Below are 22,803 nucleotides of genomic sequence, written 5' to 3'. Positions count from 1 at the left end.
TTGGTCATGACACTTGTTTTTGATTTCCACAGTGCCAGATTGTGGCTTGTGATTATTTACATGTATTACGTTCCAGTCAGTTCATGTGTTAATGTTTGGTCATGTCACCATTGCTTCAAGTAGTTTGTTGTTGTTTGACATTAACCAGGCTCCTCCCCCGCCATTCATTTCTCAAATTCCACTTGATCGGTCCTTTTGTCCACTCTCCTTCACCTACCACCTTGACAGGGTTAGTCCAAGCTTTAGCTCTTAGTTTCCAGGTTTCTGCTAATGTTTGTCTTAATAAATATATAAAATAAATACTTCTTTCTTGAATTTCTTTCTTCCTCCTTTATGTCTTGTGTTTATTCATTTTCACATTGCAAGAATACACAAGAATAGATTTCTGCCTATACAGGCCAAATAAAAACTGATGTCGGAAATTATCTTAAGACATGTAATAAATATGTCGACGTAATTAAAAATATGGGTGACAGCAGTGATTTTTTTTTTTTTAGCAAACTCATTCACAGTCGGGTAGCATCAAGACAGTTTGTATATTGTTGGACTACCAACATATGTACACAGCATTGGTACTTCCGATGAAAAGTCCTCCAGCTAGCAGGCTCGTTCACACCCGCTGAATTGTTGTCACAGTGAAAGCGTGCGGGAGGCCATTCAGCTGGGCTCTTAAATACTAAAAGAGAGGAAACACAGATCACAAATGCAGACCAGAGGACAGGTCACGTTGCCATTTTGTGGTTCCTAGTTCTTTAATTAGGTCAAGCTGTGTCAAAGTTATTTTATAGAACTTTTTACATACCTCTTCGACATGATAAACGACTGTTTGTTGGCTAAGTAGTTCCCCAGTGTATTTAATCCTGATCTGTAGATGTGCCAGTATTGGAAAGCCTGTAATGATAATGTGGCAAACATATTAATACAGTGGATAATATATTGACTTGCATATCCTTGTAATATATTGACTTGCATATCCTTGTACTTCATTATTGCATCAACAATACTAATAATACTAATAATAATAACAATAATAATAATAATAATAATAATAATAATAATAATAATAATAATAATAATTTTAAAATGGAAACATGGGGAGTGTGGATATTTCTATTTCCATTTTCTGTGTCTGGGAGGGTTAGACCCTGGAATCCATGAAATAGACATCCAAATTGTCATCTCGAAATTAGTTGGGATTTTAATTTGTTGACATCTATAGGGAAGGTTAAAAAAAAAAAAAAAGAAAAATACAGTCAACTGCAATTCTTGTGCCAAAAGGTCAGTAGAGAGTTGTCAATTTGAGATGACAAAAAGACAACTGTTAGTACAGACCACTGGTTACAAGCAAGATGTGCAAAGGACAATCTCTGGCAAAGTACCCTTGAAGTAGGTGGACTATAGTAACAGAGGACCCCGTTTGGTCCCCCTCCTGACAGCCATGAACAGAAAGCTAAAGCAACAATTAATGTGGATTTTTAGCTGGTAAATCTGAAGCTAACATGCCAATATGGACAAAAGTCTCCAAAGAGTGTTTCCAGCACCTTGATCAATTTATGAAACAAAACTGAAGTTCAGAAGGCTTCCTATAATTCACCTCTGTACCGGCAAGGTCTACCTTATAAAGTGGCCAGTGTAGCTTTTGAAGTTAAATACAAGAGGTGTCCAGAGAGCCTTTCTCCAAACAATTCCTTCCTAAGCACTCCAATGAAAAGAACTTAAATGGCTTGACTTGTTGGTGGTGTTTGCCTGGTGATTTAGAATGTTGTGGTTTTAATTGAGGCAGTAGTTTGTTGAAGTAGTTAGAATTATCAAGGGTGTTTTGGCAGTTAATTTTTTGACCAGATATTAAGGACATACATTTGGTAAGAGCGACTTGTAATCAGGTAGTCATGACGGTATCATACCTTGTGTTGTCGTCATGTCTGGAGTTGAGTGTTCTGTGGATGTAACAGGTGTTTTGTCCAAAGTTGTTGAGGTGGTTTTGGCTTCAGGTGTTGTGTTCAAAGCAGTTGTCATTGTTGAGGTGGTTGTGGCTTCAGGTGTTGTGCCCTGAGTTGTTTCAGCTGAAGTTAAGGTGGTTGTGTTCACAGTTGCTGTGGTTGTTGGTGGTGTGCCTGTGGTTTCAGGTGTTGTGTCTAGAGTTATTGTGGCTGTAGTTGATGTGGTTGATCTTGGTGCGGTTGTCGCTGTAGTTGATGTGGTTGTTGTTGCTGCAGTTGTGGCTGTAGTTGATGTGGTTGTTGTTGGTGGTGTGCTTGTTGTTCCAGGTGTTGTGTCCAGAGTTGTTGTGGCTGTCGTGGATGTGGTTGTTGTTGCTGCAGTTGTGGCTGTAGGGGTTGTATCCAGAACAGTTGTGCCCTGAGTTGTTGTATCTGAAGTTGAGATGGTTGTATCCAAAGTTGTCGTGGTTGTTGTTGAGGTGGTTGTGGCTTCAGGTGTTGTGATTGCTGTTGAGGTGGTTGTGGCTTCAGGTGTTGTATCCAGAACAGTTGTGCCCTGAGTTGTTGTTGCTGAAGTTGAGATGGTTGTATCCAAAGTTGTCTTGTTTGTTGTTGGTGGTGTGCCTGTGGTTTCAGGTGTTGTGTCCAGAGTTGTTGTGGCTGTAGTGGATGTGGTTGTTGTTGCTGGAGTTGTGGCTGTAGGGGTTGTATCTAGAAAAATTGTGCCCTTAGTCGTTGTATCTGAAGTTGAGTTGGTTGTGTATAAAGTTGTTGTGGTTGTGGGTGGTGTGCCTGTGGTTTCAGGTGTTGTGTCTGGAGTTGTTGTGGCTGTAGTGGATGTGGTTGTTGTTGCTGGAGTTGTGGCTGCAGGTGTTGTGTCCAGAACAACTGTGCTCTGAGGCATTGTAGCTGAAGTTACGGTGGTTGTGTCCAAAGTTGTTGTGATTGCTGTTGAGTTGGTTGTGGCTTCAGGTGTTGTATTCAGAACAGTTGTGGCCTGAGTTGTTGTAGCTGACGTTGAGATGGTTGTGTCCACAATTGTTGTTGTTGTTGGTGTTGTGCTTGTGGTTTCAGGTGTTGTGTCCGGAGTTGTTGTGGCTGGAGCTGATATGGTTGTTGTTTCTGTGATTGTGGCTGCAGGTGTTGTGTCCAGAACAACTGTGCTCTGCGGCATTGTGGCTGAAGTTACGGTGGTTGTGTCCAAAGTTGTTGTGATTGCTGTTGATGTGGTTGTGGCTTCAGGTGTTGTATCCAGAACAGTTGTGTCCTGAGTTGTTGTGGCTGTAGTTGAGATGGTTGTGTCTAAAGTTGTCGTTATTGTTGTTGAGGTGGTTGTGGCTTCAGGTGTTGTGCCCTGAGTTGTTTCAGCTGAAGGTAAGATGGTTGTGTCCACAATTTTTGTGGTTGTTGGTGGTGTGCTTGTGGCTCCAGGTGTTGTGTCCAGGGTTGTTGTGGCTGTAGTGGATGTGGTTGTTTTTGCTGTAGTTGTGGCTGTAGGGGTTGTATCTAGAAAAGTTGTGCCCTGAGTTGTTGTATCTGACGTTGAGGTGGTTGTGTCTAAAGTTGTTGTGATTGCTGTTGAGGTGGTTGTGGCTGCAGGTGTTGTATCCAGAACAGTTGTGCCCTGAGTTGTTGTAGCTGAAGTTGAGATGGTTGTATCCAAAGTTGTCGTGGTTGTTTTTGTGGTGGTTGTGGCTTCAGGTGTTGTGCCCTGAGTTGTTTCAGCTGAAGTTAAGGTGGTTGTGTCCACAATTGCTTTGGTTGTTGGTGGTGTACTTGTGGTTCCAGGTGTTGTGTCCAGAGTTGTTGTGGCTGTAGTTGATGTGGTTGTTGTTGCTGTAGTTGTGGCTGTAGGGGTTGTATCTAGAAAAGTTGTGCCCTTAGTCGTTGTATCAGAAGTTGAGGTGGTTGTGTCTAAAGTTGTTGCGGTTGTGGGTGCTGCGCTTGTGGTTTCAGGTGTTGTGTCCGGAGTTGTTGTGGCTGGAGCTGATATGGTTGTTGTTTCTGTGGTTGTGGCTGCAGATGTTGTGTCCAGAACAACTGTGCTCTGCGGCATTGTAGCTGAAGTTACGGTGGTTGTGTCCAAAGTTGTTGTGATTGCTGTGGAGTTGGTTGTGGCTTCAGGTGTTGTATCCAGAACAGTTGTGGCCTGAGTTGTTGTAGCTGAAGTTGAGATGGTTGTGTCCAAAGTTGCCATGATTGTTGTTGAGGTGGTTGTGGCTTCAGGTGTTGTGCCCTGAGTTGTTTCAGCTGAAGGTAAGGTGGTTGTGTCCACAATTGTTGTTGGTGGTGTGCTTGTGGCTCCAGGTGTTGTGTCCAGGGTTGTTGTGGCTGTAGTGGATGTGGTTGTTGTTGCTGCAGTTGTAGCTTCAGGTGTTGTATCCGGAACAGTTGTGCCCTGAGTTGTTGTAGCTGAAGTGGAGATGGTTGTATCCAAAGTTGTCGTGGTTGTTGTTGAGGTGGTTGTGGCTTCAGGTGTTTTGTCCAGAACAGTTGTGCCCTGAGTTGTTGTAGCTGAAGTTGAGATGGTTGTATCCAAAGTTGTCGTGGTTGTTTTTGTGGTGGTTGTGGCTTCAGGTGTTGTGCCCTGAGTTGTTTCAGCTGAAGTTAAGGTGGTTGTGTTCACAATTGCTGTGGTTGTTGTTGGTGTACTTGTGGTTCCAGGTGTTGTGTCCAGAGTTGTTGTGGCTGTAGTTGATGTGGTTGTTGTTGCTGCAGTTGTGGCTGTAGGGGTTGTATCTAGAAAAGTTGTGCCCTTAGTCGTTGTATCAGAAGTTGAGGTGGTTGTGTCTAAAGTTGTTGCGGTTGTGGGTGCTGCGCTTGTGGTTTCAGGTGTTGTGTCTGGAGTTGTTGTGGCTGGAGTTGATATGGTTGTTGTTTCTGTGGTTGTGGCTGCAGGTGTTGTGTCCAGAACAACTGTGCTCTGCGGCATTGTAGCTGAAGTTACAGTGGTTGTGTCCAAAGTTGTTGTGATTGCTGTGGAGTTGATTGTGGCTTCAGGTGTTGTATCCAGAACAGTTGTGCCCTGAGTTGTTGAAGCTGAAGTTGAGATGGTTGTATCCAAAGTTGTCGTGGTTGTTTTTGTGGTGGTTGTGGCTTCAGGTGTTGTGCCCTGAGTTGTTTCAGCTGAAGTTGATGTGGTTGTGTTCACAATTGCTGTGGTTGTTGGTGGTGTACTTGTGGTTCCAGGTGTTGTGTCCAGAGTTGTTGTGGCTGTAGTTGATGTGGTTGTTGTTGCTGCAGTTGTGGCTGTAGGGGTTGTATCTAGAAAATTTGTGCCCTTAGTCGTTGTATCAGAAGTTGAGGTGGATGTGTCTAAAGTTGTTGCGGTTGTGGGTGGTGCGCTTGTGGTTTCAGGTGTTGTGTCCGGAGTTGTTGTGGCTGGAGTTGATATGGTTGTTGTTTCTGTGGTTGTGGCTGCAGGTGTTGTGTCCAGAACAACTGTGCTCTGCGGCATTGTAGCTGAAGTTACGGTGGTTGTGTCCAAAGTTGTTGTGATTGCTGTGGAGTTGGTTGTGGCTTCAGGTGTTGTATCCAGAACAGTTGTGGCCTGAGTTGTTGTAGCTGAAGTTGAGATGGTTGTGTCCAAAGTTGCCATGATTGTTGTTGAGGTGGTTGTGGCTTCAGGTGTTGTGCCCTGAGTTGTTTCAGCTGAAGGTAAGGTGGTTGTTTCCACAATTGTTGTTGGTGGTGTGCTTGTGGCTCCAGGTGTTGTGTCCAGGGTTGTTGTGGCTGTAGTGGATGTGGTTGTTGTTGCTGCAGTTGTGGCTTCAGGTGTTGTATCCGGAACAGTTGTGCCCAGAGTTGTTGTAACTGAAGTGGAGATGGTTGTATCCAAAGTTGTCGTGGTTGTTGTTGAGGTGGTTGTGGCTTCAGGTGTTGTGCCCTGAGTTGTTTCAGCTGAAGGTAAGGTGGTTGTGTCCACAATTGTTGTTGGTGGTGTGCTTGTGGCTCCAGGTGTTGTGTCCAGGGTTGTTGTGGCTGTAGTGGATGTGGTTGTTGTTGCTGCAGTTGTGGCTTCAGGTGTTGTATCCGGAACAGTTGTGCCCTGAGTTATTGTAGCTGAAGTGGAGATGGTTGTATCCAAAGTTGTCGTGGTTGTTGTTGAGGTGGTTGTGGCTTCAGGTGTTTTGTCCAGAACAACTGTGCTCTGCGGCATTGTAGCTGAAGTTACGGTGGTTGTGTCTAAAGTTGTTGTGATTGCTTTTGAGGTGGTTGTGGCTTCAGGTGTTGTATCCAGAACAGTTGTGCCCTGAGTTGTTTCAGCTGAAGTTAAGGTGGTTGTGTCCACAATTGCTGTGGTTGTTGGTGGTGTACTTGTGGTTCCAGGTGTTGTGTACAGAGTGGTTGTGGCTGTAGTGGATGTGGTTGTTGTTGCTGCAGTTGTGGCTGTAGGGGTTGTATCTAGAAAAGTTGTGCCCTTCGTCGTTGTATCAGAAGCTGAGGTGGTTGTGTCTAAAGTTGTTGCGGTTGTGGGTGGTGCGCTTGTGGTTTCAGGTGTTGTGTCTGGAGTTGTTGTGGCTGGAGTTGATATGGTTGTTTTTTCTGTGGTTGTGGCTGCAGGTGTTGTGTCCAGAACTACTGTGCTCTGAGGCATTGTAGCTGAAGTTACGGTGGTTGTGTCCAAAGTTGTTGTGATTGCTGTTGAGTTGATTGTGGCTTCAGGTGTTGTATCCAGAACAGTTGTGCCCTGAGTTGTTGTAGCTGAAGTTGAGATGGTTGTATCCAAAGTTGTCGTGGTTGTTGTTGAGGTGGTTGTGGCTTCAGGTGTTGTGCCCTGAGTTGTTTTAGCTGAAGGTAAGGTGGTTGTGTCCACAATTGTTGTTGGTGGTGTGCTTGTGGCTCCAGGTGTTGTGTCCAGGGTTGTTGTGGCTGTAGTGGATGTGGTTGTTGTTGCTGCAGTTGTGGCTTCAGGTGTTGTATCCGGAACAGTTGTGCCCTGAGTTGTTGTAGCTGAAGTGGAGATGGTTGTATCCAAAGTTGTCGTGGTTGTTGTTGAGGTGGTTGTGGCTTCAGGTGTTTTGTCCAGAACAACTGTGCTCTGCGGCATTGTAGCTGAAGTTACGGTGGTTGTGTCCAAAGTTGTTGTGATTGCTTTTGAGGTGGTTGTGGCTTCAGGTGTTGTATCCAGAACAGTTGTGTCCTGAGTTGTTGTGGCTGTAGTTGAGATGGTTGTGTCTAAAGTTGTCGTTATTGTTGTTGAGGTGGTTGTGGCTTCAGGTGTTGTGCCCTGAGTTGTTTCAGCTGAAGTTAAGGTGGTTGTGTCCACAATTTTTGTGGTTGTTGCTGGTGTGCTTGTGGCTCCAGGTGCTGTGTCCAGGGTTGTTGTGGCTGTAGTGGATGTGGTTGTTTTTGGTGTAGTTGTGGCTGTAGGGGTTGTATCTAGAAAAGTTGTGCCCTGAGTCGTTGTATCTGAAGTTGAGGTGGTTGTGTCTAAAGTTGTTGTCATTGCTGTTGAGGTGGTTGTGGCTTCAGGTGTTGTATCCAGAACAGTTGTGCCCTGAGTTGTTTCAGCTGAAGTTAAGGTGGTTGTGTCCACAATTGCTTTGGTTGTTGGTGGTGTACTTGTGGTTCCAGGTGTTGTGTACAGAGTGGTTGTGGCTGTAGTGGATGTGGTTGTTGTTGCTGCAGTTGTGGCTGTAGGGGTTGTATCTAGAAAAGTTGTGCCCTTCGTCGTTGTATCAGAAGCTGAGGTGGTTGTGTCTAAAGTTGTTGCGGTTGTGGGTGGTGCGCTTGTGGTTTCAGGTGTTGTGTCTGGAGTTGTTGTGGCTGGAGTTGATATGGTTGTTTTTTCTGTGGTTGTGGCTGCAGGTGTTGTGTCCAGAACTACTGTGCTCTGAGGCATTGTAGCTGAAGTTACGGTGGTTGTATCCAAAGTTGTTGTGATTGCTGTGGAGTTGGTTGTGGCTTCAGGTGTTGTATCCAGAACAGTTGTGGCCTGAGTTGTTGTAGCTGAAGTTGAGATGGTTGTGTCCAAAGTTGCCATGATTGTTGTTGAGGTGGTTGTGGCTTCAGGTGTTGTGCCCTGAGTTGTTTCAGCTGAAGGTAAGGTGGTTGTGTCCACAATTGTTGTTGGTGGTGTGCTTGTGGCTCCAGGTGTTGTGTCCAGGGTTGTTGTGGCTGTAGTGGATGTGGTTGTTGTTGCTGCAGTTGTGGCTTCAGGTGTTGTATCCGGAACAGTTGTGCCCTGAGTTATTGTAGCTGAAGTGGAGATGGTTGTATCCAAAGTTGTCGTGGTTGTTGTTGAGGTGGTTGTGGCTTCAGGTGTTTTGTCCAGAACAACTGTGCTCTGCGGCATTGTAGCTGAAGTTACGGTGGTTGTGTCTAAAGTTGTTGTGATTGCTTTTGAGGTGGTTGTGGCTTCATGTGTTGTATCCAGAACAGTTGTGCCCTGAGTTGTTTCAGCTGAAGTTAAGGTGGTTGTGTCCACAATTGCTTTGGTTGTTGGTGGTGTACTTGTGGTTCCAGGTGTTGTGTACAGAGTGGTTGTGGCTGTAGTGGATGTGGTTGTTGTTGCTGCAGTTGTGGCTGTAGGGGTTGTATCTAGAAAAGTTATGCCCTTCGTCGTTGTATCAGAAGCTGAGGTGGTTGTGTCTAAAGTTGTTGCGGTTGTGGGTGGTGCGCTTGTGGTTTCAGGTGTTGTGTCTGGAGTTGTTGTGGCTGGAGTTGATATGGTTGTTTTTTCTGTGGTTGTGGCTGCAGGTGTTGTGTCCAGAACTACTGTGCTCTGAGGCATTGTAGCTGAAGTTACGGTGGTTGTATCCAAAGTTGTTGTGATTGCTGTGGAGTTGGTTGTGGCTTCAGGTGTTGTATCCAGAACAGTTGTGGCCTGAGTTGTTGTAGCTGAAGTTGAGATGGTTGTGTCCAAAGTTGCCATGATTGTTGTTGAGGTGGTTGTGGCTTCAGGTGTTGTGCCCTGAGTTGTTTCAGCTGAAGGTAAGGTGGTTGTGTCCACAATTGTTGTTGGTGGTGTGCTTGTGGCTCCAGGTGTTGTGTCCAGGGTTGTTGTGGCTGTAGTGGATGTGGTTGTTGTTGCTGCAGTTGTGGCTTCAGGTGTTGTATCCGGAACAGTTGTGCCCTGAGTTATTGTAGCTGAAGTGGAGATGGTTGTATCCAAAGTTGTCGTGGTTGTTGTTGAGGTGGTTGTGGCTTCAGGTGTTTTGTCCAGAACAACTGTGCTCTGCGGCATTGTAGCTGAAGTTACGGTGGTTGTGTCTAAAGTTGTTGTGATTGCTTTTGAGGTGGTTGTGGCTTCATGTGTTGTATCCAGAACAGTTGTGCCCTGAGTTGTTTCAGCTGAAGTTAAGGTGGTTGTGTCCACAATTGCTTTGGTTGTTGGTGGTGTACTTGTGGTTCCAGGTGTTGTGTACAGAGTGGTTGTGGCTGTAGTGGATGTGGTTGTTGTTGCTGCAGTTGTGGCTGTAGGGGTTGTATCTAGAAAAGTTGTGCCCTTCGTCGTTGTATCAGAAGCTGAGGTGGTTGTGTCTAAAGTTGTTGCGGTTGTGGGTGGTGCGCTTGTGGTTTCAGGTGATGTGTCTGGAGTTGTTGTGGCTGGAGTTGATATGGTTGTTTTTTCTGTGGTTGTGGCTGCAGGTGTTGTGTCCAGAACTACTGTGCTCTGAGGCATTGTAGCTGAAGTTACGGTGGTTGTATCCAAAGTTGTTGTGATTGCTGTGGAGTTGGTTGTGGCTTCAGGTGTTGTATCCAGAACAGTTGTGGCCTGAGTTGTTGTAGCTGAAGTTGAGATGGTTGTGTCCAAAGTTGCCATGATTGTTGTTGAGGTGGTTGTGGCTTCAGGTGTTGTGCCCTGAGTTGTTTCAGCTGAAGGTAAGGTGGTTGTGTCCACAATTGTTGTTGGTGGTGTGCTTGTGGCTCCAGGTGTTGTGTCCAGGGTTGTTGTGGCTGTAGTGGATGTGGTTGTTGTTGCTGCAGTTGTGGCTTCAGGTGTTGTATCCGGAACAGTTGTGCCCTGAGTTATTGTAGCTGAAGTGGAGATGGTTGTATCCAAAGTTGTCGTGGTTGTTGTTGAGGTGGTTGTGGCTTCAGGTGTTTTGTCCAGAACAACTGTGCTCTGCGGCATTGTAGCTGAAGTTACGGTGGTTGTGTCTAAAGTTGTTGTGATTGCTTTTGAGGTGGTTGTGGCTTCATGTGTTGTATCCAGAACAGTTGTGCCCTGAGTTGTTTCAGCTGAAGTTAAGGTGGTTGTGTCCACAATTGCTGTGGTTGTTGGTGGTGTACTTGTGGTTCCAGGTGTTGTGTACAGAGTGGTTGTGGCTGTAGTGGATGTGGTTGTTGTTGCTGCAGTTGTGGCTGTAGGGGTTGTATCTAGAAAAGTTGTGCCCTTCGTCGTTGTATCAGAAGCTGAGGTGGTTGTGTCTAAAGTTGTTGCGGTTGTGGGTGGTGCGCTTGTGGTTTCAGGTGTTGTGTCTGGAGTTGTTGTGGCTGGAGTTGATATGGTTGTTTTTTCTGTGGTTGTGGCTGCAGGTGTTGTGTCCAGAACTACTGTGCTCTGAGGCATTGTAGCTGAAGTTACGGTGGTTGTGTCCAAAGTTGTTGTGATTGCTGTGGAGTTGGTTGTGGCTTCAGGTGTTGTATCCAGAACAGTTGTGGCCTGAGTTGTTGTAGCTGAAGTTGAGATGGTTGTGTCCAAAGTTGCCATGATTGTTGTTGAGGTGGTTGTGGCTTCAGGTGTTGTGCCCTGAGTTGTTTCAGCAGCTGAAGGTAAGGTGGTTGTGTCCACAATTGTTGTTGGTGGTGTGCTTGTGGCTCCAGGTGTTGTGTCCAGGGTTGTTGTGGCTGTAGTGGATGTGGTTGTTGTTGCTGCAGTTGTGGCTTCAGGTGTTGTATCCGGAACAGTTGTGCCCTGAGTTATTGTAGCTGAAGTGGAGATGGTTGTATCCAAAGTTGTCGTGGTTGTTGTTGAGGTGGTTGTGGCTTCAGGTGTTTTGTCCAGAACAACTGTGCTCTGCGGCATTGTAGCTGAAGTTACGGTGGTTGTGTCTAAAGTTGTTGTGATTGCTTTTGAGGTGGTTGTGGCTTCATGTGTTGTATCCAGAACAGTTGTGCCCTGAGTTGTTTCAGCTGAAGTTAAGGTGGTTGTGTCCACAATTGCTGTGGTTGTTGGTGGTGTACTTGTGGTTCCAGGTGTTGTGTACAGAGTGGTTGTGGCTGTAGTGGATGTGGTTGTTGTTGCTGCAGTTGTGGCTGTAGGGGTTGTATCTAGAAAAGTTGTGCCCTTCGTCGTTGTATCAGAAGCTGAGGTGGTTGTGTCTAAAGTTGTTGCGGTTGTGGGTGGTGCGCTTGTGGTTTCAGGTGTTGTGTCTGGAGTTGTTGTGGCTGGAGTTGATATGGTTGTTTTTTCTGTGGTTGTGGCTGCAGGTGTTGTGTCCAGAACTACTGTGCTCTGAGGCATTGTAGCTGAAGTTACGGTGGTTGTGTCCAAAGTTGTTGTGATTGCTGTTGAGTTGATTGTGGCTTCAGGTGTTGTATCCAGAACAGTTGTGCCCTGAGTTGTTGTAGCTGAAGTTGAGATGGTTGTATCCAAAGTTGTCGTGGTTGTTGTTGAGGTGGTTGTGGCTTCAGGTGTTGTGCCCTGAGTTGTTTTAGCTGAAGGTAAGGTGGTTGTGTCCACAATTGTTGTTGGTGGTGTGCTTGTGGCTCCAGGTGTTGTGTCCAGGGTTGTTGTGGCTGTAGTGGATGTGGTTGTTGTTGCTGCAGTTGTGGCTTCAGGTGTTGTATCCGGAACAGTTGTGCCCTGAGTTGTTGTAGCTGAAGTGGAGATGGTTGTATCCAAAGTTGTCGTGGTTGTTGTTGAGGTGGTTGTGGCTTCAGGTGTTTTGTCCAGAACAACTGTGCTCTGCGGCATTGTAGCTGAAGTTACGGTGGTTGTGTCCAAAGTTGTTGTGATTGCTTTTGAGGTGGTTGTGGCTTCAGGTGTTGTATCCAGAACAGTTGTGTCCTGAGTTGTTGTGGCTGTAGTTGAGATGGTTGTGTCTAAAGTTGTCGTTATTGTTGTTGAGGTGGTTGTGGCTTCAGGTGTTGTGCCCTGAGTTGTTTCAGCTGAAGTTAAGGTGGTTGTGTCCACAATTTTTGTGGTTGTTGCTGGTGTGCTTGTGGCTCCAGGTGCTGTGTCCAGGGTTGTTGTGGCTGTAGTGGATGTGGTTGTTTTTGGTGTAGTTGTGGCTGTAGGGGTTGTATCTAGAAAAGTTGTGCCCTGAGTCGTTGTATCTGAAGTTGAGGTGGTTGTGTCTAAAGTTGTTGTGATTGCTGTTGAGGTGGTTGTGGCTTCAGGTGTTGTATCCAGAACAGTTGTGCCCTGAGTTGTTTCAGCTGAAGTTAAGGTGGTTGTGTCCACAATTGCTTTGGTTGTTGGTGGTGTACTTGTGGTTCCAGGTGTTGTGTACAGAGTGGTTGTGGCTGTAGTGGATGTGGTTGTTGTTGCTGCAGTTGTGGCTGTAGGGGTTGTATCTAGAAAAGTTGTGCCCTTCGTCGTTGTATCAGAAGCTGAGGTGGTTGTGTCTAAAGTTGTTGCGGTTGTGGGTGGTGCGCTTGTGGTTTCAGGTGTTGTGTCTGGAGTTGTTGTGGCTGGAGTTGATATGGTTGTTTTTTCTGTGGTTGTGGCTGCAGGTGTTGTGTCCAGAACTACTGTGCTCTGAGGCATTGTAGCTGAAGTTACGGTGGTTGTATCCAAAGTTGTTGTGATTGCTGTGGAGTTGGTTGTGGCTTCAGGTGTTGTATCCAGAACAGTTGTGGCCTGAGTTGTTGTAGCTGAAGTTGAGATGGTTGTGTCCAAAGTTGCCATGATTGTTGTTGAGGTGGTTGTGGCTTCAGGTGTTGTGCCCTGAGTTGTTTCAGCTGAAGGTAAGGTGGTTGTGTCCACAATTGTTGTTGGTGGTGTGCTTGTGGCTCCAGGTGTTGTGTCCAGGGTTGTTGTGGCTGTAGTGGATGTGGTTGTTGTTGCTGCAGTTGTGGCTTCAGGTGTTGTATCCGGAACAGTTGTGCCCTGAGTTATTGTAGCTGAAGTGGAGATGGTTGTATCCAAAGTTGTCGTGGTTGTTGTTGAGGTGGTTGTGGCTTCAGGTGTTTTGTCCAGAACAACTGTGCTCTGCGGCATTGTAGCTGAAGTTACGGTGGTTGTGTCTAAAGTTGTTGTCATTGCTTTTGAGGTGGTTGTGGCTTCATGTGTTGTATCCAGAACAGTTGTGCCCTGAGTTGTTTCAGCTGAAGTTAAGGTGGTTGTGTCCACAATTGCTGTGGTTGTTGGTGGTGTACTTGTGGTTCCAGGTGTTGTGTACAGAGTGGTTGTGGCTGTAGTGGATGTGGTTGTTGTTGCTGCAGTTGTGGCTGTAGGGGTTGTATCTAGAAAAGTTGTGCCCTTCGTCGTTGTATCAGAAGCTGAGGTGGTTGTGTCTAAAGTTGTTGCGGTTGTGGGTGGTGCGCTTGTGGTTTCAGGTGTTGTGTCTGGAGTTGTTGTGGCTGGAGTTGATATGGTTGTTTTTTCTGTGGTTGTGGCTGCAGGTGTTGTGTCCAGAACTACTGTGCTCTGAGGCATTGTAGCTGAAGTTACGGTGGTTGTGTCCAAAGTTGTTGTGATTGCTGTTGAGTTGATTGTGGCTTCAGGTGTTGTATCCAGAACAGTTGTGCCCTGAGTTGTTGTAGCTGAAGTTGAGATGGTTGTATCCAAAGTTGTCGTGGTTGTTGTTGAGGTGGTTGTGGCTTCAGGTGTTGTGCCCTGAGTTGTTTTAGCTGAAGGTAAGGTGGTTGTGTCCACAATTGTTGTTGGTGGTGTGCTTGTGGCTCCAGGTGTTGTGTCCAGGGTTGTTGTGGCTGTAGTGGATGTGGTTGTTGTTGCTGCAGTTGTGGCTTCAGGTGTTGTATCCGGAACAGTTGTGCCCTGAGTTGTTGTAGCTGAAGTGGAGATGGTTGTATCCAAAGTTGTCGTGGTTGTTGTTGAGGTGGTTGTGGCTTCAGGTGTTTTGTCCAGAACAACTGTGCTCTGCGGCATTGTAGCTGAAGTTACGGTGGTTGTGTCCAAAGTTGTTGTGATTGCTTTTGAGGTGGTTGTGGCTTCAGGTGTTGTATCCAGAACAGTTGTGTCCTGAGTTGTTGTGGCTGTAGTTGAGATGGTTGTGTCTAAAGTTGTCGTTATTGTTGTTGAGGTGGTTGTGGCTTCAGGTGTTGTGCCCTGAGTTGTTTCAGCTGAAGTTAAGGTGGTTGTGTCCACAATTTTTGTGGTTGTTGGTGGTGTGCTTGTGGCTCCAGGTGCTGTGTCCAGGGTTGTTGTGGCTGTAGTGGATGTGGTTGTTTTTGGTGTAGTTGTGGCTGTAGGGGTTGTATCTAGAAAAGTTGTGCCCTGAGTCGTTGTATCTGAAGTTGAGGTGGTTGTGTCTAAAGTTGTTGTGATTGCTGTTGAGGTGGTTGTGGCTTCAGGTGTTGTATCCAGAACAGTTGTGCCCTGAGTTGTTTCAGCTGAAGTTAAGGTGGTTGTGTCCACAATTGCTTTGGTTGTTGGTGGTGTACTTGTGGTTCCAGGTGTTGTGTACAGAGTGGTTGTGGCTGTAGTGGATGTGGTTGTTGTTGCTGCAGTTGTGGCTGTAGGGGTTGTATCTAGAAAAGTTGTGCCCTTCGTCGTTGTATCAGAAGCTGAGGTGGTTGTGTCTAAAGTTGTTGCGGTTGTGGGTGGTGCGCTTGTGGTTTCAGGTGTTGTGTCTGGAGTTGTTGTGGCTGGAGTTGATATGGTTGTTTTTTCTGTGGTTGTGGCTGCAGGTGTTGTGTCCAGAACTACTGTGCTCTGAGGCATTGTAGCTGAAGTTACGGTGGTTGTGTCCAAAGTTGTTGTGATTGCTGTTGAGTTGATTGTGGCTTCAGGTGTTGTATCCAGAACAGTTGTGCCCTGAGTTGTTGTAGCTGAAGTTGAGATGGTTGTGTCCAAAGTTGCCGTGATTGTTGTTGAGGTGGTTGTGGCTTCAGGTGTGGTGCCCTGAGTTGTTTCAGCTGAAGGTAAGGTGGTTGTGTCCACAGGTTTTGTGGTTGTTGGTGCTGTGCTTATGGTTCCAGGTGTTGTGTTTGGAGTTGTTGTGGCTGTAGTTGTCAATCAACAATTAAGAATTTCAATAATTTATCATACCCAAGAAAAAAACATTTTTGTTCCTTTTGTGTTGAACTTTCGAACAAGAAATACACATAACATCAAACACATGAACTCTCTTTGTCTACATATCCGATACAAAAAACAGACATTTTTTCCCTGTTGACTACCTCTTTTCATTTTGGTCTACATATTTCCAGGATGACACTCGAAGAGGGAATGCTATCTCTGTTGTTAGTTTCAATATATGTGAGCTATTTGGCTGGGTGGCGGTGTGGTGTCCTCGCACTATTCTCTCACATCAATAGGATCGTGCCTATCGGTGTGGAATTTGTGCATTGTGTCTGAGCAGGTTCTTCTGGCAACTTGTTCTGCATGAACCACACTTTCTCCTTCGTTAAGGAGTTATAGAAAATCAATGGATGTTTTTCAGTAGCTAGTTATGTTACTTAAATGTCGATCCAACCATTCATATCACCCAGGTATGGGGACATGGAACACAGAAATTTACATATGTTGTCTATGGCTCTTATATTGTCATTGCAATAGTTTATTTTCAAAATACTACAATCTGTTTAATGTATATGAGTAGAGTTATGTAAATAATGTACCCAATTGAGTCCTTGGTTTGTTTTAATTTTTCATATGAATAAGAAATAGGTCAATACAACAACTAAAAAATATATTTTATAAATCAGTAAAAATCACACTTTCAAAAAGTAATCAGTAGTTACCTTGTCCAGAGCAGGCACTTGGATATCCAAACAACAGTATGCAAAAGATTATTACTTTCTCCATGATGTCCACGTTCAGTGTAACAGTGATCTCTAACTGCTGTTGGATTTTGTATTGACTCCTCCTTCAGCTAAAGAAGGAAATAATTTGACAAAAGTGAAAGCGCTGCCAAGTGCAAAGTCAACAGAATGGAATTAAATAATTGATTTATAAAATATACAGTACTTCCAGTCAGATGTTCTTCTCATCTTTACTACTTTCCCTCTTTGTCTGTCCTTTTTCAAGAGTTTATTCTTTTCATAGCCATCATACATATATGAGTCTTTTTTTAAACTTTTTGCACCCCAATGTATAATGCCCACTTATGGCAGAACTACAAAAGCAGCAGTATGCATAGGCTCAAGGTGGCACATAATGAGGGCTTCAGGCTGTGAAGCCCTGTGATGTGTCTAAAGGCAGCAGTGTTTGCAGTTGTTAGTGTATATACACATCCTGCTGTACACTGGGCTGTTCAGTTGAATGTGTAGGATATCTCAGTCACCAAACAACGTCATTTCCGCCCTTGCAAATCCTGCCATAAGTATGGTTAAGTTCACCTTACAATTTTGGAATCATTGGCTCATTCATTTTACTCTCTCTCACACACACACAGGCACACCTAATATAGAATAATTGTGTGTCATATAATGATACGTGCAATAGTAATTTTCTAATCATTTTGAAAGTTTAATACACATCCTGGACAATAATTATTTACATGCAACATTATATGTGTTGAGGGGAAATGTAGTAGTTTTATTTGGTCATGACACTTGTTTTTAATTTCCACAGTGCCATATTGTGGCTTGTGATTATTTACATGTATTACTTTCCAGTTAGTTCACATGTTGATGTTTAGTCATGTCACCATTGCTTCAAGTATTTTATTATTGTTTGACTTTAACCAGCCCACCACCACCCCCTTCAAATTCCATTTGATCGGTCCTTTGTTTACTCTCCTTCACCTACCACCTTGATAGGGTTAGTCCAAGCTTTAGCTCTTATTTTCCAGCTTCCTGCTAAAGCTTCCTCAGTTTTTAATTTCCTTGTTTGGGTTGTTGGTTTGGTTCCTTTACCTAATATTCTGCTACCAAACCGCGTGTTCGTTTAATGAAGAAAACAGACAAGTAGAATCTGAACGAGTTTTTAGTAAAATGAAGAACAAGACATTTGTTACAGAGATCTGATGGTGAGATCACTGGAGTCGCGTCCTGGCCGTCGCTGGGGTCAGACTGACAAACAATCTGACTTCTAATTTGAACGTCTTCTCAAGTGTCGTCCTCTGATTGGCTGTCCATTCTTCCTCCTTCAGTTACTAGATGTTGATGTCATTGTTTGTGAATGAGGAAGTAAGTCCTTATTTGGCCGTGAGCCAAATGGTTCATCCTTCCTTCCAGTGTAACCTGTTGAAACAATGTTGCGGCAAGACAAGCTCAGGCCACAAGTTCCCATCCCTGTGACTGGATGGGTCGCAAACTTTATGAGGGTCGCAAAGGCAGTTCCTTCAGCTGACCACTCTCTGGTCCCCCCAGGTCACTGTTTATGAGACTTAATGAGTTACACAGTCTTTGCTCACAAGGTTTTCAACACCCCCAGGGCACTGATCATGATCATCAAATATACACCAAAGCACTACATATCGTAACATTCAATACATTTATACATTCAACTCAATGTAATAACTCCAACATATAAATGTAATGTTACAAATATAATAGCACAATATGCAATGATGCAAGATGTTAAATATCTGATTACAACAGGGTTTCTTTGTTTGTCTAAATAAATATACATAATAAATACTTCTTTCTTGAATTTCTTTCTTCGTCCTTTATGTCTTGTGTTTATTCCTTTTCACATTGCAAGAACACACAAAAATATGCTTCTGCCTGTAACAGTCAATAAAAATTGATGTAGGAAATGATCTTAAGACATGTAATAAATATGTAACATTCATAATATGCCTGCAAAGACTTAATTAAAAAACATGGGTGACAGCAATGTTTTTTTGCAAGCTCATTCACAGTCAGGTAGCATCAAGACAGTTCATACATTTACATATATTTGACCATTTTTGTGCTTATGGTAAAATCCTTGTGATTTTGATGTGTCTGACATTGTGGTTGGTCCCTTTCATGAGCTGCTCTTTGAAAAACTAAATGAGGATAAAAATAAAGTGAATTAAATAAACATTATAAACAGTAGCTCATTGTTTTCAGCCAGCTTTTGAATTAATATGTGTGCACAAAGTTAATACATAACCCATATTAAACCTACCTGTTTAACAAGGTTAATGATTGTGGTATTGCTGACCTCTCCATTGGACCTTATCCTCATCCGTAGATGTGCCAGTGACACGAAAACTAAAAAAAACACAAAAAAATAACTAATAAAAATTATTTGGAGCATTAAAAATCACAACCACTTTTGGTGTTTTGTGAGAAGATTACGTATGCAAAAATTCAAGTATTTAGTTCTAGAAAACTTTGCGATCTACCCATATATCTCATATATCTATTTTTAAAAAAACAAAATAATGAAACAGACCTGGAAAAAAGTGATGGTACCCTTAAATTCATATTTTATTGCCCAACCTTTTGAGGCAACCAGGCAATTCCTGTTACTCTTAGTGAGACTTCTACACCTATCGACTGATGTTTTGGCCACCTCCGAGTGAGCAAACTGCTCCACCCTTTAAATAGGCAGATTACCAGTTTAAAGACACCCGTGATGCAAATGACAGGACACATCTTAGTTGAACATGTACCGATGGTCAAACAATGATCAATCGTTTCTTGGGGTACCATCATTTTTGTTCAGGCCAGTTTCAGTCTTCTTTTTTTTAATGGTTCTGTTAAAGCGCAGTTCTAAAGCTATGTCTGATTTAAATGAGTTAATTTTCAGTATTTTTTTTATTTAATTTTTTAATCATTCGTAATTTCAATGACCACTGTGAAGTTTTCTTTCTTTAACATATATATTTAAATATACTCCAAGAACCAACTCACATACCTTGCATTGCATTTTCTCCTGTCATTTGTGGTAATCTTGTGTTTTGCGCCAAGGTCATGTTGGACACATCCAGTCTGGAAATGGCTGTCGTTAAACTTGGGTTTTTTTCAGTAACCATATCGTTTGATGGAGCCAAAGTCGCATTGGATGGAAGCACAGGACTGCTGGGTGCAGTCAAAGGCGAGGGGTTTGCATTAACTGTAGTGTTGTTTGGGACCAAAGACAAGTTGGATGATGGTGGGATGGTGCTTAGAATAGATAGAGTTGAGAGTATTGAAGTGGCTGTAATATTGTTTGGGGTCACAATGGTTGGTAAAATGGTGTTTGATGCAGCCGTAGATGTTAGCATTGGAGTAGATGCAGTGTTGTTTGCACTCAGAGTAATATTGGTTGACGGTGAGGTAATGCTCGCAGCAGTCATATTGGTGGGTGTTGAAGTCCCTGGACTGTTGTGTGGAGCCAAAGTCATGTTTGTTGGGAGAACAGTTGTGTTATGTTCAGTTGAAATTGTGGGTGCTGAAGTAACTTTAGTGTTGTTTGGTGTTGTGTTGTTTTGGGCTAAAGTCGTGTTGGTTGATGGTGAAGTGACGTTACCTCCAATCAGATCTATAGGTGTAGAAGTAACTGTGGAATTTGTTGGAACCAAAATCACACTGGTTTGCTGCATGGTAGTGTTTTCTTCAGTCAAAGATGTGGGTGCTGAAGTCACTGTTGTGTCATTTGGGGCCAAAGTTGTGATGCTTGATGTCGAGTTTGTATTAGCGATAGTCAGCACTGTGGGTGCTGAAATAACTGAGGTGTTACTTGGGCTCAAACTTATGTCCATTGATGGCGAAGTGGTGTTTGATACAGTCAGAGTTGCAGGTGTAGAAGTACTTGTAGTGCTGCCTGAGGCCAAAGTCTTGTTGGTGGATGGAACAGTGGTGTTATTTTCAGTCAAAGTTGCGGGTGTTGAAGTAGATGTTGTATTGTTTTGGGCTACAGTCACATTGGTTAGTGAGGCTGTGTTAATTGCCACCGTAGTTGAAGGTGTTGAAGTCACTGCAGTATTGTTTGAGGGCAAATTCATACTGGTTGGCGGCATGGTGGTGTTATCTTCAGTCAAAGTCATCGGTGTTGAAGTGACTGTTGTGTCATTCAGGGCCAAAGTTGTGTTGGTTGATGGCGAGTTTGCATTAGGTGCAGTCACTGTGGGTGGTGAAATAACTGAGGAGCTGCTTGGGGTGAAGCTTATATTGATTAATGGTGAGGTGGCGTTGGATACATTCAAATTTTCAAGTGATGAAGTACTTGTAGTGTTGTTTGAGGCCAAAGTCATGTTGGTTGGTGGAACCCTTGTGTTAATTTCTGTCAAAGTTGTGGGTGTTGGCGTTGTGCTGTTTTGGGCTAAAGTCACATTGGTTAGTGAGACAGTGTTAATTGCCACCGTAGTTGTAGATGTTGAAGTTAGTAAAGTCTTGTTTGAGTCCAAAATCACACTGGTTGGCGGCATGGTGTTATTATCTTCAGTCAAAGTTGTGGGTGTTGAAGTGACTGGTGTGTTGTTTTGGGCCATCGTCATGTTGGTTGTTAGCACAGTGTAGTTAGTTGCAGCTATAGAAGCGGGTAATGAAGTGACTGCATCGTTGTCTGAACTCAGAGTTATGTTAGTTGATGGTGAGGTACTGAGAGCTGCAGCCAGACTTAAAGGTGCTGAAGTCCCAGTAGTGTTGCGTGGAGCCAAAGTCATGTTCATTGGGTGAACTGGAGTGTTGTGTTCCGTCTGAATGTTGGGTGTTGAAGTGACTGTAGTGTTGTTTAGTGTTAAAGTCATGTTGGTTGATGACGAGTTGGTATTACCTTCAATCATTTCCGTTAGTGCTGAAATGACTGAAGTGCCCCTTGGGGTCGAACTTATGCTTATTGATAGTGAGGTGGTGGAGGCTACAGTCAGAGTTGTGGGTGCTGTGGTACGTGTAGTGTTCTTTGAGGCCAAAGTCGCGTTGGTTGGTGGAACAGTGGCATTATCTTCAGTTAAAGGTGCAGGTGTTGAAGTGACTGTTGTGCTGTTCGGGATTAAAGTCACGTTTGTTGGTAGCACAGAAGTTTTATGTTTAGTCTGAATTGTGGGTGTTGCTGTGACTGTCGAAGTTACTGGGGTGTTTGTTGGAGCCAAAGTCACAGTTGTGTCGTTTGGGGCCAAAGTCGTGTTGGTTGATGACGAGTTCGTATCCGCTGTAGTCAACGCTTTTAGTGGCATTGTGCTGTTAGCAGTTGTCGGATTCTTGAGAGTCGAAGCAATTGTTGCGTTGATTTGCTCCAGCGTCATTGTGGTCCGATCCACGATGTTGGCAGCTGAAAGTATGTCAGTTGAAAACGGTATTAGTATTTTTGTATTTGGACTGCATTGCATATTATCTACAAGTTAGATAGTTTACACATTTTAATTTTAAACACAATTTCATCAAACCTGAGAATGAGATTAATTAAAGTCTGGTAGTGTACCTTTTTCTAAGGCTCTCCCATGGTAATTCTGAGTTGGATTGAAACCAAGAATTTTTGAAAATAGCTGCTAAAGTTAAAGATTTAATGCAGTTGACCACATTAAATTTGCTGAAATGACTCTAGGCCAAATGATTTTCTTCTCTATCTCATATATTCTGCAATCAATTCCATTCTGTAATTTCAAGTCATGAGAATGACAATAAATCTCTGATTGATCCTCAAAAGCCTTATATGCAGTCATTAAAAAAAAAAAAATAATAAATAAAAATAGCCTCACACAATTCATCATCTTCGATTGAAACTCAAAATTTCACCCACTCCAGAAATCAGATATAATCACAAAAATACTACTCTATATGCTATAAATATGTACGTTATACATATAAATATGTACTTAATGTAGCCTTTGACATCTTGTGGAAATATTTTCATTTCTTTTTTTACTTCGAGGTGGTTGATTGGTTTCAGTTTTGATGGACTATGTTTGATCAGTTCTGTCGCTACCAAGTGGCTTGAAATGGTTTGAAATTTTTATGACCCACAATCAAACAGTTTTATAAAAAATTGTTTTCAAGTTGAGTCATTTTGCTGTTCTCATTCTTTTTTTCCTCATGCTTCTCGCCACCTCCTCTTGTTACCTCTACTACGAAGACAATGGAAATTCGCCTTCCAACTGTACGTGCCCTTGTTTATTATTCGGCAGTGTCCTTGTCAAAGGCTGTTTCAGTGAGTCGTGCCATTCATTTGTGGGGGGAAAAAATCACACCGATATACAATAAGTTACTTCATATTAACCGACTTGTCATTAATGAAGGATAATTAATGAAAAGACCAGCAGTCATGTTTGCTCATTCTCACTCATTTTTCATTCTTGGAAATTCTAAGAATGACATCTTGGTGCAAAAATTATTACCGGTTTTCTTCTAAACCTAAAACTTTTTTTCTTTTTGTGAAATATTCGAAATGTCGACAGTTTGATATCACTAATTTACTTTGATAAGACAGCCTCAAAAATATAATGCACACAGGTCAAGTTCTCACAAAATAAACTATTCATTGATAGTCACCTTGCCCAAAGGATGCAGGCAAATATCCCAACAAGAAAATCCAGCCAAGAATCTTTTCTCCCATTTTGTCTTTTTTGACTACACCCTGCACAGTCAAGTATTCTGAGTAAGTCTGTGCTTATTAGTCCTCCTATTCAGTTACTCACCCTTCCCCCTTTTAAAGCTGACGCATGAAGAAATTGAGTTTACAGCTGCTTTCATGACAACCTGAAAAACCAGGCATGTCCTAGACGTGGATACGAAACACTGGACACTACAAACCAAATCATTTGTCATTTGTAGCAAATTATTTTGCGTTTAAAAAAAATAAAAAAGAAAAGAAAATATCCTACAATGTCTGTGGTTGACATTCATGTTGCACTGGTTGTTGCTATTATTGTTCGCATTGCTTAGCTCGGCTAAATGTTGTTTATGGGTGGTGTGTAGCTGTAAAAACAAG

The 22,803-nt window shown here is 43.4% G+C and overlaps 5 protein-coding genes across 5 annotated transcripts; all 5 read right to left on the bottom strand.

Annotated features, from left to right (window-relative positions):
• Positions 1–308: 308 nt before the first annotated feature.
• Positions 309–5,531, bottom strand: LOC142900649 (uncharacterized). Its single transcript, XM_076045056.1, has 3 exons — positions 1,905–5,531; positions 803–891; positions 309–676 (listed from the first exon to the last, which is right to left on the bottom strand). The coding sequence occupies exons 1-3, from the start codon at positions 5,395–5,397 to the stop codon at positions 611–613; spliced, it is 3,648 nt and encodes a 1,215-aa protein (XP_075901171.1). The 5' UTR covers positions 5,398–5,531; the 3' UTR covers positions 309–610.
• Positions 5,532–5,812: 281 nt separating this feature from the next.
• LOC142900994 (uncharacterized) lies at positions 5,813–7,226 on the bottom strand. The gene is made up of 2 exons (XM_076045643.1): positions 5,988–7,226; positions 5,813–5,826 (listed from the first exon to the last, which is right to left on the bottom strand). Exons 1-2 carry the CDS (start codon positions 6,988–6,990, stop codon positions 5,813–5,815), a joined length of 1,017 nt encoding a protein of 338 aa, XP_075901758.1. The 5' UTR covers positions 6,991–7,226.
• A 224-nt stretch (positions 7,227–7,450) lies between these two features.
• On the bottom strand, positions 7,451–11,940 carry LOC142900993 (uncharacterized). Its single transcript, XM_076045641.1, has 5 exons — positions 11,007–11,940; positions 10,179–10,281; positions 9,288–9,374; positions 8,397–8,483; positions 7,451–7,592 (listed from the first exon to the last, which is right to left on the bottom strand). The coding sequence occupies exons 1-5, from the start codon at positions 11,803–11,805 to the stop codon at positions 7,451–7,453; spliced, it is 1,218 nt and encodes a 405-aa protein (XP_075901756.1). The 5' UTR covers positions 11,806–11,940.
• Positions 11,941–11,995: 55 nt separating this feature from the next.
• LOC142900992 (uncharacterized) lies at positions 11,996–15,010 on the bottom strand. The gene is made up of 3 exons (XM_076045640.1): positions 12,942–15,010; positions 12,321–12,423; positions 11,996–12,224 (listed from the first exon to the last, which is right to left on the bottom strand). Exons 1-3 carry the CDS (start codon positions 14,737–14,739, stop codon positions 11,996–11,998), a joined length of 2,130 nt encoding a protein of 709 aa, XP_075901755.1. The 5' UTR covers positions 14,740–15,010.
• A 2,594-nt stretch (positions 15,011–17,604) lies between these two features.
• On the bottom strand, positions 17,605–22,521 carry LOC142900653 (uncharacterized). Its single transcript, XM_076045066.1, has 5 exons — positions 22,365–22,521; positions 20,121–21,147; positions 18,814–19,355; positions 18,079–18,164; positions 17,605–17,956 (listed from the first exon to the last, which is right to left on the bottom strand). Exons 1-5 carry the CDS (start codon positions 22,426–22,428, stop codon positions 17,882–17,884), a joined length of 1,794 nt encoding a protein of 597 aa, XP_075901181.1. The 5' UTR covers positions 22,429–22,521; the 3' UTR covers positions 17,605–17,881.
• Positions 22,522–22,803: the final 282 nt, after the last annotated feature.

The sequence above is a fragment of the Nelusetta ayraudi genome, unplaced genomic scaffold (assembly GCF_046127955.1).
Source record: "Nelusetta ayraudi isolate G7.1 ecotype Tasmania unplaced genomic scaffold, CSIRO-AGI_Nayr_v1 ptg000084l, whole genome shotgun sequence".
In the NCBI taxonomy this organism is placed as follows: Eukaryota; Metazoa; Chordata; class Actinopteri; order Tetraodontiformes; family Monacanthidae; genus Nelusetta; species Nelusetta ayraudi.
Note: the sequence above shows the minus strand (reverse complement) of the source record. Positions and strands in the feature narration are given on the sequence as shown.